This window comes from Pseudopipra pipra, chromosome 1 (genome assembly GCF_036250125.1).
Source record: "Pseudopipra pipra isolate bDixPip1 chromosome 1, bDixPip1.hap1, whole genome shotgun sequence".
Classification (NCBI taxonomy): domain Eukaryota; kingdom Metazoa; phylum Chordata; class Aves; order Passeriformes; family Pipridae; genus Pseudopipra; species Pseudopipra pipra.
This window is the reverse complement of record NC_087549.1, coordinates 99,506,569-99,519,179: the sequence shown is the minus strand read 5'-3', so window position 1 is coordinate 99,519,179 and position 12,611 is coordinate 99,506,569. Positions and strand designations below refer to the sequence as shown.

The window sequence follows — 12,611 nt, the reverse complement described above, 5'->3', positions numbered from 1 at the left end:
TGTGAAAGAACATCACACCATGAACAGCTTGGAGAACTGAAACAGCACAGAAACATGCTACTGCACATTGGCATCTATATGTGGAGCTACACCATACCTCATCTGCTGGCACAACAGCTACTTGCGAAAATATCTTTAGTAAAACTTTTAAGTGCTTTGCCTGAAGTTTGGGCTTTTTTTATTGGTTATTGATGATTTCCAGCAAACTTATGCTCTCTTTCACCTACTGTGAATTATACATACGTTCACAGTAAGCCATTATTTTGTGTAATTGCTTCATATAACCCTCCCTTTCTTCTGACAGTTGTGGGACAAAAATCGATTAAGAAAATTGTTATTGTGGTGAAATAGAGACAGCAGGATTTGGTAGATGGGAGGAGCCCAAAAAGACCTATACTTGGGTGCACAAAACAGCCTTATTTTATCCCTTCAATATCTCTGTCTATAGGATAAAAACTCAGATTAATTTGCCAGTTGACGTAAAACAATTTGTGAAGCCTGTTCTGCAAGACAAAAAAAATCAGGTATTTAAAAAACTGGAATGTATTAAATATTAAATGTATTAAATAATTCATTAGTTCAATCCCAGTGAATGGATTTAACTTTTTAAATGTGTAAAAGTCATACCGTACGTGAAGAAGTCATCTGTTTATATCCATCTCCCAAACAGTAGGCACTGTGTGTGCCAATTTCTACAGCTGCATCATATAAAGAGATTAGAGTGAGGCAGTACTGACTGACCTGGCAATGTAAGGCGGTTTGCCAAGGAACACAAGCCTGCTAAGTCAGCTGAACATTGCACTGGACCTTTGAAAAGAAAGAGTAGTTTCAGCAGAGATGGATAAATGGTAGTTCCACTAACAATCAAAATGCTTTTTGTAGTGCTGCCCCTACTACTAATTGTTGTCTTTTTCTGCCATTTCTTATTCATGGTTCTAGGTGAGATTAACTGGGAAAGTAGTCTCACTTCTGGGGCCCTTTCAATCTAAAGGAATTGATTTCAAACATTCATGTAACTTACCAAGTTTGGGCAGAGATACCTGATTTATTGATTCTGGAAGTTTCATGTTCTTAAGTTTTGGATCTATGAACTGTTGACAGACCTCAGATAGCTTTCCCTTCAGCTCTGTCTGTGTCCTCACAGAACTGGCAAATGACAGTTTTACTGCCCAGCATGGCTCTGAAGGCACACAGCATTTACATTGCTCCTGTGGAGGTTCAGCAAGTGGCTGACATCACCTTTGGGAATGCCTCTGGAGATTTATGTCATGGGCAGAGAAAAAACTCTGATACTGTATTTGCAAGTGGAGGTTAATCACCCAAATCAGTAGATGCCATCTCCAAATCATCTTTTCTCCCTTCTTGCTTATTTAACAGCATTTTTGATCACAGTCAACTACACAAACACCCTCAATATCTAACAGAAATTGGCAGCTTAGCTTCATCTCTACTTGCACTAGACTGGAGGTACCAAGCCAGTAAGGTATGAGAATACAAGCAGCTACAGTGGCAAGCACACTGGATGTTCTTAAGGAAATCAATACCAGTGAACCTCCCCGAGAGGAAAGGAGTGAATTAGAAGCAAAATTTTGGGCAAAAGGAATGCACAAAGCCTTTAATGCCTGTAATGAACATCTCTGAGCATTAGAGAGAATGGTTTGGTTTCTGACGCTCTTTATCATGACCACCTTTGGGTTTTTTTTAAAAGAAAAGATTAAACAGAAAAACAGCAGTGCTACACAAAAATTCTGGTTGTTACTTATGTGTTGTAATGACTCCTGCACAGACACCACCCACGTCTACGAGTGGATTAAGTTACTTTCTAGAAGGTGCTATGTAGAGATGTAACATAATGGTGCAAAAGGAGATCTATAAGCAATACTGTAGCACAGGACACCAGCTCTGTAAGACTGATAGTCATGTTTCAAGTGGCACACTTAAAAAGAATCGAATGAGCAAGTGTTTCAGTGGGCACCAGTGTGGTGCACTGTTCTTTGTTTAGGTACAATTATGGCTTGTGATTTGAGTCAAAAGAGAAAAGTGGAAATGTGAGATTTACCTTGGGGTCCTTAAATAAGCCAGTTGAATTCCCTACCTCAATTTCCCTATCTTTAGAAATCAGGTAATGACACTAACTCCTCCTCACAGGGGCAAGTGTTAAGAAATAACTGCTGTCTAAACAATGTTCCCACTATACTTAAAAAAAAAAAAAGTGGGGAGCTGAATGCTGAAAAGTAAACAGCAAGCACCACACCTGGATCAGATGTAGAAAGAACCAGAAAAAAATTAACTCCTCTACAACTTTAATTCAAATGAGTGCAGAACTCATTGTTTCTATTTGGTAATAGGATGAACATACATGGACTCAGTTACAGAAAAACTGGAAACGCTGAAAAATTTTTTAGAGATCATAAGCCTCTTCTTTCAAATCAAGAACTAACAATAAATACATACTGCTAAAAATCAATCTCAGAACTGAAATAAAGACAAGACAAAATAAAATAAAAATTTAGCTATGTTAGTGTGACTTTGCAAAATTGTAACTGCTTGAAAGAAGGTTGCTGCCCAAATTGTGGGCAATTAAGACAAAGCTAGCTTACGTAAACCAAAAGGGACTGTCAGGGAATGCGGAAAAGACTTTTTAGCATGTAGTATTGCAAGGGAGACAGAAGAGGGTTGGGGGGAATCTAAGCTGTTTGAAATTATAAAACTTTATGTAACCACTCTATAATAAGAAGAATTGGAGTTAGGCAACCATATGTCTATTTAGAAAGGGAGACATCATAAAGAGTGTATATGATAGATAATTTTTGAAATTCACTCCTTCCAAATGTATAAAAAGCTGTTGTGTTTCTTTTCTCGGTGGAATGCATGGGGGAGTGAAACCCCTCTGCATCCCCCAGCCATAATAAAAGTGTGCTTTACATATTGTTTAAGGATTTCTTTGAATCAGAACAATTGAGAATACTTGCCACTACATAGTGTCGTTAATTTTGTTTTCCTGTTTTTTCCCTTATGAGTCTTAAAAAGCCAAATAGGTTTTTTTCATTACTCTACCCACCCAGTCCCAAGAGCAAACTTGCACTGAATTTTGCTGTCAGCATGTATTTTAGTTTGTTTTCTATGTCCTGGTGAAAAATAGCACGTTAACCTACCTTTTTCTTCCCTGAAAAATGCTAGAGAACAAGTGTTTATTTTAATTCAGTTCAAGAAAGACATCTCCATCATCAGTTCTGCTAACATACTCTAAACTTCATACATATAACTTCATATATAGAATTTCCTGCAAAATGCCAGCAAGAAAATGTTATTTTATAAGACCAAGATCCTTGAATTTGGTTAATTTCCTCTTATCCCTCCTACCAAGAGGTTTAATATTTCTTAATTTTATTTAGAACCTGTCACTGTAGGGTTAAAACCACGAAAGCTGTGAAATCTACAGTCACAGATAAGCCATAGTGTCCACCCTTCCTTCCTGCTGAAGGTAGACAGTGCACTGTGGAATGACTTTAAAGTGCCTACAAGAAGCAGCGTCATCAGAACAGAGATAGTCTCTCGTTTATGAAACTCAAGGTGGTTAAGCTCCTACAACAGCAAAGGAAGACGGCCCCACGCTGATGTATTGGCTTTACAGATAACACTCTGTGTGTGGCGAGCTGCATATGTTCTGGTTGTTTAGCCTTTAACTCCAGATGCTGAAGTGGGACCAGCAGAACTTTTCATGCAACTTCCCTTGATTTCAGTGCAAATAAAAGGGTGGTCAGGCCCTAGATGTCATTTTGCTCTAAGCTGATGTTGCAAATGCAATGACCTTTTTCTATTGGAGGAGAAGAGGGTAGCAAAATATTCCTCTGAGAATCTGGGCCTGTAAACCAGAAGACCTGATAAAAAACCCAACCAGAAGTCTACAATAAAAACTGTAAAGATTTTTAAAAATTGCATAAAAGAGTGTATAAAAATATCATTCAAGCGAGAAGAAAATCAAATGCTCCTCTGTCATTCTACTGCTAGGTTTTTTCACTAAAAAACCCCATAGCTGCACTCCTACAACCACTAACAAAGACAATGGGATAATGTATATTCTTCCTGCCACTGGATAGCATCTAAACCAGGGTGTTGTAAGTACCCATACATATGTGCTTGGAAGAATAAAATAATACAAAATGCCAAGAGTGTGCCATGAGGCTTGCGAGAGCATGCTGTTTTGCGCCTAAGTATGAGGGCAAATAAATTCACTAAAATTGAGTTTCAAGTCCTCATCTAGCTTGCTTGCAAGTAGCTCTGTTTCCTTTTATCTGGTGGTCAAGTCCCCAGAGCAGGAAGAGCTAATGCCTCAAAGACAGGCTTGCATCCTGGTCCCGCTTGGTTTCAGAGCAGAACTCTCTGTGCTTGCTAGAGGCCAAAAGGGATGTTGCAGCAACAGGAAGGCAGTCTCAGCAAGTGAAAATGCACAGACAGCATTTAATTTTAACTGAAAATAATGTCATTGGCAGTGGTACCCATGCTGGTCCTGCTTTGACCACAGTAATCAGACAGGAAAAGAGATATTTGGGATCACGAAACTTGTCTATCCATGGAAGCAGGAGAAGCACCATATTAGGATGCACAATTGACACTGAACTGAGACTGAGCAGACCTGCTCATGTTGTGGGTAACACAAGTGGGAAAAAACCTCTGTACCCACTTCAGAGAAAGAAGAATTTATGTCTTAAAATATGAAAGCACAGGTTTTTTTCCCTCTTTTCTGTCTGACCAGCATTGATGTCAACTCCCTGAAGTGATTTGTGTGGAATCAGTGCCACAGGGTTCCTTCTCTTCCTCAGCCAGCATATTTCTGCTTTTGAGTGCTGATGTTCAGACACCATGCCAGCACAGCTCTGAGATCAGCACTGGTTTCACAGATGTGAAAGCACAGCATTGTTCTGTTTTTAATTGTTAGGTGAGGATTAAAAAAGTGTAAGAGAAAAGGAGTCAATTATACTGTCATTTGCTGAGTATAAATGGCTAAAATACGGTATGGATCATCAGAGGATGAGGATTTTCATTATTTTAAAATAAATGTGAAGGAAAAGGGGACAATAAGAAATATTTAAGAGCATCTTGCAAGTTCCTGGAAATATATCCATTTATTCTAGTTAAAGCAAAATAAGTACTGTACTTGTCAGGTTCTGTCTTTTCTAATTTGGATAGGCTACTGTGCTTTTTAATTAAAAGCCTGATTTGGGAGCCATTGCAGAAATTGCAAAGATTAACAGCAAATTGAGGTGACATTTACCTTTAGCTAGGTGAGCTCACGGACCTTCTGATTACAAAGCAGCACAGCACTATCAGCTATCTAGTTTGAAATATAATTGCTTGTAAGATTGAGCTTCTAAGACTTTGCAAGTACATATGCAAACATTTGCATGCTCAAAGAGTAGTTTGCAGAAACACAGCATATATCAACTACATTTTGGAAAGCTTCTTTTCAATCACAAAATTTATGCTTGAAAAAAAGAAACACCTAGAAAAAGGAATCTGCCTCCTTAATTCACTTGTCAGGAACTAGACTCACAAATATCAGATTCATTCTGATGCTAAACATCCTACTGTATTAATAGGTAGTACGTTTACACCAGCTTGAGCTATACAAAAGGCTGTGCTTTTAGATGCGCATCAGTCTGCTTAGACTGACTGCTCTGAAATATGTTTTAAGTCTAAAATTGCAAAATTTCTTTTTTTAAAATCTACCACTTATTACCAGAAAAAAAAATTAACTTCTGGCATCTATCTTTTTTCTCAAACATGGAAAATTTAGTAATATCAATAATCTTTTATAATTAAACATATCTGACCATATACTTTTGGAAAAAAATATTATATAATTTGTAAATGTCAGAGACTGAAACAGGTAATTATTTACACATTCTAAGATCACCAAAAGACTGTCTGCAAACTGAAAAGAAGCAGCTGCTCATCCAGCAAAGCCAACCACACCCCCTGAATACTGCTGAAGGATCAGATAAGTGGGTGCCATTGTCCAGCTATCATGGGTGCAGATACTTGCTTGAGGAAGGGAAGAGGCTAAGAAGAGGCTCATGGCATGGCCCATGGCACTACCAATTGTTTAACTCCCTACCCCAGGGAGGTACAAGGTATTCCCATCTGAGCTAGAAGTGTGTAATAACTCATAACTTCTTTGAGTTTTGGGGGGGTGCTTCTCCCAGCCCCAACGGATCAAGACCACCACTTCAACTAACAGACATTGAAGCTGCAACTACCAAGTTTCATCGCTGGACCCCGCGGGTGGTGATATATATATATATATCTTTCCACCTTTATCCTTTCTTTTCCTTTTCCTCCCCTATGCATTTCCTTAAGTGTTATCCTTATGCTCTAATGATTGCTATATTGCTGTGGATGATATTGCTATAGATGCCTTAATATTGCTATGCTTTAATAATAGTGCTATATTGCTATGCTTTAATATTGCTATGCTTTAATAGTATCATATTGCTATGTTCTAATGTTGCTTTATTGCTATAGATGCTTTAATATTGCTGTATTGCTATAGAATGATAACAACCAAAACGGCCACATACCTGTTTACCCTTTGAAATAAAATTGCTGCAAAATAAACCCTACACATATATGTTTACAAACACTGATTATTCAGTGTCATTTCACTCTAATCCACTCCAAGGGATTTATTAATGACCTTGGTTACCCTCCCCTTTCTTGGGTGGGTCACAACAGTAAGGAAAGCTGTTGACTTCAGTATTTTGAGAGGGCACATCACAGGTTTGTACATTAAAAAAAAAATTAAAATAAACAAATACTTTCTTTCTCATGTGTGAATAGTTCTTGCATATTGTCACAGAAATGCATGGTTCAAATCACTGCAGCCCAGTGAACTGTCGCCCTTTGAACCATTTAAATAATGAACAGAATACAATGAGGGTGGTGAGACACTGGAACAGGTTGCCCAGAGAGGCAGTAGATGCCCAGCTTTCAAGGTCAAGTTGGATGGGGCTCTGAGCAAGCTGATCTAGTTGAAGATATCCCTGCTTACTGCAGGGGTGTTAGAACAGATAACCTTTGTATGTCCTCTACGTCCCTTCCAACTCAAACAATTCTGATTCTATGAAAACATATTGACATTTTTTTTTTATTATAATGTGTACAGGAGTTCAAGCACTATGTCACTGTGAGTCAAAGGTCTGCTAGTTCCCTGAACACCAGTCCCAGACAAAAGACAAAACATTGATAGGGATACTTGCAATAGCATCCTTCTCTATTTTAAGAAGGTAAAGTGCCTGATCCTCCCTCCTAAATTATACAACAGTTTTTGGGAAGCAGAAGAAATGGTGCTCTTCCAGCAAGGCAGAGCTTTCTGAGAGCATTAGCAGCCTCTGTGCAGAGGCAGAAGAGTGCCGTCTCTATCACACAGCTTCCTAGCCTATGCCAGCCTCTGTAAAAAGCACTCTGGCACCAGAAGACACCTTTGTGCCTACAGGTGGGTGCTCCCAAATAATTCTGTAAAATTTCAGCATGAGGCAAATGGTATGGACCCTATATTTGCAGACTTTCTGGCTTTTTCATTGCTTGTATAGTCTTATTGAGGCTGGAAAAGGAAGGTGTCTGAAAACATAATTTCTATATATCCAGGGAAAGTCAGGTAAAGATGTAAAACCAGAAATACTTTCTCACTTTTTATAAAAACAGGCCATTAGCTGATGAATACCTAATATTTTTCCACTTTTTTTTTGATTGTTTCCTTCTGTGGAATAAAATAGGAGAAAGCAGTTATGTAATTTTTTAAATTATTTTTTATTTTTTTTTACACATTTGCACAGTGGTTGATCTCAAGTTTAACTGGGAGGTGTCTAAACATACCATCCTTTGGCTCGTGATGTACTAGCACAGTGCTGCAGAGTATTTCAGGGAGGTGGCGGAGGCAAAGTAAGGAAATGTAGGTGTGATCCTGGGAGGCAACACCACAATAGATACTGTCACCCGGCCTAATCCCTTTGTAGGGTTTCAATTTCTGAATTTCACTTTATATATTCTCCCAGCTAATAGATTTTACACAGATTTTTTTTTTTACATGACAACAAAACATTCTAAGAATGCTAATAATCTACTGTACCTTCCACAGATGAGTTAAAAACAGGGGCATGTTAGCTGACTGTCTATGTATTACAAAACATTTTGCTGTATACCTGTGTGCTGAGACCAATAACTTTGCCTATAGCATCTCTTCTAGAATGGCAACTCTGATCTGCATTCCCCAAGAGACAGCAAATTCACCACTTCCCTTATTAGCTCCCACCAATAGTGAATAACCCCAGTAATAGAGGAAAAACAGTTTCCAACCTGACTTCACACCTTTTTGCTCATGCATGAGAAACAAGAACTGACCAGACATGAATTAAGCTGTTTGGTCTTCCTGTCTGAAAGAAGTCACTCCCAGGAAGAAAGAAAATACATATGTCAGAAACAGATGAAGAAAAAGATTTAGTATTTTTTACAACTGTTATTATTCTACTGTGCATAATCTAAGGCATCTTCAGTCGCTATAAAAGGTAAGGGTAACTTAAAAAATATTGACTAAATCATTCTGCACCTCTGACCAAACACTCGGTTAGGGTATGTTCCCCCTGATCTCAGGAAGAAATCTTACGAAGCAGAGACTGAGTCACCACTACGGCATTTACTTCTGCATTACTGATATTTCATCAGTGTGCCTTCAAAGACCCTGGTCAGAGCTGGAAGTTATATTCTTCTTTTATTGGGGCTGAATGCTGATGGAAGAGAGGAAAGAGGAGGCAGGAAAGCACTAAGTGTGACACAGCCCTCTGCCTGTCACACAACATGGAATGTGCTCAATGATGACAGTGGAGCTACTGTCCTCCCAGCACTCCACTTTCCTCAAAAATTTACCCCAGAGCTTCTACTGAACCAGGAACTCATGAACAGGAACACTATATCCCCTTATATTTTATTTAAATGAGCTGGTTCAGTGAAGACAACTGCGTGTTCTAACAACTTCATGTACTTCTTTCTGAACATGTAATTGAAGTCCAACCTTATCGCAGCACGAACATAATCTAAATCTCTGGCTTTGAACAAATTCAAACTCCGGTGTACAAAAAAAGAACTCAAAATGTCTCTAGCCTCAGTAATGAGAATCCCAGATACAAACGCTTTTAAGTGAGAAGGTATTCATATTTAAAATGTGTATTTAGGTTGAGTTCACTGATGTAATTTTTACTAGTGTCACAGGAAGCTCATCCCTGTACATGCACAATTTAAGCAGGAACAGACCCCAAACTCTGGTTTTAAAGTTCTGTGCTTTTGGACATGAAACGGAAACAAATATTTAGCTTCCTAAGCCAGTGTTTTGCATGTTCTTTACACAGAAAAGGTCCATGACAGGAGTCTGATTCCTTGTAAAATACATATGTGACTAACACAGCAAGAAGTCATCCTGAACAGAAAGGTGTTCAGCAAAAACAGTTGTATGTACATGTACATATCTCAATTTCTGAATAGACAGGCAAAATTTCATACAATTAACTGGATCTCTATCAAGATCCCAAGCTAGAAAACCACTTACATATGTGTTTGATGTTTCTCATACATTCTTATTTTAGTTTTGTCTGTCCATACTTATACAACAACACTTTTCCTTTTCTTTGGCCTATGCATTCAGTCAGTGATGAAAGACCACATTGAGATGAAAGTTAAGAGCTGATCCATGTGATGCCCTGCTGTCCCTCTTCTCCTAGATCTTCAGGTCAGACAAACAACTATTACTAGTGGCCCATGAAAAAATGTGGGTAACAGCTAATTACCTGCAATCTCAAGTTAAGTAGGCACATCAAGACATATATTAATACATACTCTGAGAGTCTGACAACAGAATTTGCCCCAAGGGAATATTACTTTCATTGGTTATTCCTGTCCTAACTGCAAAAAGAGAACAAAACCAAGGGTTGAGTGAGTCCACCTGCTGTTTAGAAACAAAAACATTTTGCTATCATTGTATTATCTGGGAATAATATCAAACCCTAATGAATAATCAAATGACTCTACAAATTCACCATTCTTAAGAAAATCTTCTACAGCAAGGGTAAAACTGATATCAAATTCTGTCTACTAGCAATTGGAAAAGACTCTCAGGGAAAAGGAAAAGAGTAAAAGTAAAATATTATCAAGTTTTCTTTTTTTTTTTATTTCTTTTATATTCTTTTGCATCATCCTAGTGTTGGTTTCACAAGCTGAGTCATAGCAAAGGGCAATACTAGCTTTCGAAGATGACCCTCTTCTATTTGCTTGACCTATCCAGAAATATGGAACCATTTGCATCAGGAAATTCGATCTTGATTTTTTAACAAAAAAACTTCCCAAAACAACAACAAAAAACATGCAAAGAAAGAAAGAAAGAAAGAAAGAAAGAAAGAAAGAAAGAAAGAAAGAAAGAAAGAAAGAAAGAAAGAAAGAAAGAAAGAAAGAAAGAAAGAAAGAAAGAAAGAAAGAAAGAAAGAAAGAAAGAAAGAAAGAAAGAAAGAAAGAAAGAAAGAAAGAAAGAAAGAAAGAAAGAAAGAAAGAAAGAAAGAAAGAAAGAAAGAAAGAAAGAAAGAAAGAAAGAAAGAAAGAAAGAAAGAAAGAAAGAAAGAAAGAAAGAAAGAAAGAAAGAAAGAAAGAAAGAAAGAAAGAAAGAAAGAAAGAAAGAAAGAAAGAAAGAAAGAAAGAAAGAAAGAAAGAAAGAAAGAAAGAAAGAAAGAAAGAAAGAAAGAAAGAAAGAAAAGAAAGAAAGAAACACCAAATCAAAACAAAAGAATCAAAAAAACCAAGGCCCCCACCCTTGAACCCAGAGTCATTAGCTGTGAAGTAGCCAGTGGGAGGAAGAGTGTTTCAAAGGTTGTTTAATGCCTTTCTCAGAAACTGGTCTTTGCAGAAGGAGGAGAACAGGAATGAAGAAGCTCAGATAAAATGACGAAAGTGATTTCCAGTCTCTTTTTTAATATATTTTTACTCTTCTGTATCTGGGAAAAAAAAAAAGAAAAAGAAAAAGAAAAGTGTCAAATGATGACTTTCTCCCCTTTGTCCAAGGGGTAGATAATCTGGGAAGTAGAAAGAAGGGTATCAGTTTAGACAGCCTCATTTCCTGCAAGTAGTGCAGCTTTGCTTAACTGTTGAAAGGGTGCAAGGTGAGGCACACCAAGGCAATACCTCTTATGGGCTCAACTGGAAGTACCATTCTGTCCTGCACAAATCAAAATCTATTGCAATCAGACTAATCCAGTTGGAATTTAAACTTTGACATCAAGAAGATCATGTAACAGAGTCCAGCATGTTTAGATCAAGAGATTCCATTAGGTTTCTTTGCCGTAGGACTCTCTGATCACCCTTGCTTAACAGTTTTTTCAGTATCTTTTTGCTTATGAAGGCAACAGCATTGTACCATGTGGTTTGAGTTTAAACAAAGAAAATGCTCCAAACACAAAAGAGCATTATATTTTAAAAACCCTTTTCTCCCAATGAGCTTTCAATGAAAAGCATAGCCTTACGTCTGGAGAGGTGCCAAAGACATAACAAAATATGTGCAGTTTAGAACCTGCTTGCCTCCTCTGCCAAATATTTATAATCCTTTGGCCTCATAATTATGCTATATTTGACTAACATTATCCTGAATGTACAAACATAACTGTTTTCTATGTAGTTATACCACAAGTGCATCTTCACAATGAACAGATCCTGAGGAAGAAATGTAGACAAGAAAACGTTTTTGTTATTTCTAGTGTAAGAGGACAGTTTCTATTTAAAGAGGGCACTCTATCCAATTGTCCTCATATACCTCTCTAGAAATCCTCAGGAAAAACTTCAAACAGGAACATGAATATTTTACTCTATATTGGCTGTCCACCCTGCTTAGCTACAGTTATTCTGACAATGCTTATGTCATCAGAGTTAGAAAGTGCAACCAAGAAGATTCAGCCCAAGGAGAGATGGATTCATCTGTAAGGCTGGGCATGCCTGGGAAGATGTGATTATATCAGAATGTCTTTTGGTTCCTTTCAGGAAACCTGTTTATCTATGTGTTTGTATATGTAGATTATATAGATGTAGATGTAGATGAAGATATAGATATATACTTTTTTTTTAAAGTAGTATTTGGGCAAAGGAGAAAAAGGATTGCCAAAACAAAGATCTTTTCTGCTGGATTGCATTGTCTGTGATGAATGTATACATTGGCTGTACTGATCTATTAGTGAGTTGGTATCTTTTTCTTCTGCACAGATAGCATGGGGACCTTTCCTTTCAGGACGGTCCCCTGTAAATTGCTCACTGATGCAATTCTAAGACACTGTTTTAAAAAACTAAGCTTTCAGCATTTCATTGGATTTATTTAGACTGAATTGTCACATTTCCCACATAAACTACAACAGGAAATGGTAACAGTCATAACAAAAGTACCACACTTCCCTAATGTTTCCCAACTAAAAGGTTCAGTCTGATTTACTGTCCTTAACAGGATCATAACAATCCTGTGACATGTATCGTTCGACATGTAACATTTTAAAGAGAAAAGACTGGCCCAGAAGGAAAGGTAATCATTTGGGGTG

The 12,611-nt window shown here is 37.6% G+C and overlaps 1 protein-coding gene across 11 annotated transcripts in view; it reads right to left on the bottom strand.

The window, feature by feature from the left end:
• Nucleotides 1-12,611, bottom strand: part of PDE1C (phosphodiesterase 1C) — a 358,417-nt gene that overhangs the window by 9,182 nt on the left and 336,624 nt on the right. For 2 of the 11 annotated variants that reach the window (XM_064667439.1, XM_064667368.1), the window contains one exon: nt 10,894-11,030. The exons of the other annotated variants lie outside the window; for them this stretch is intronic. In XM_064667439.1, coding sequence (XP_064523509.1) covers nt 11,017-11,030 — 14 coding nt within the window. In that variant the 3' untranslated portion in view covers nt 10,894-11,016. Of the gene's footprint in view, nt 1-10,893; nt 11,031-12,611 lie in introns of those variants that run through there. 11 annotated transcript variants of the gene reach the window in all.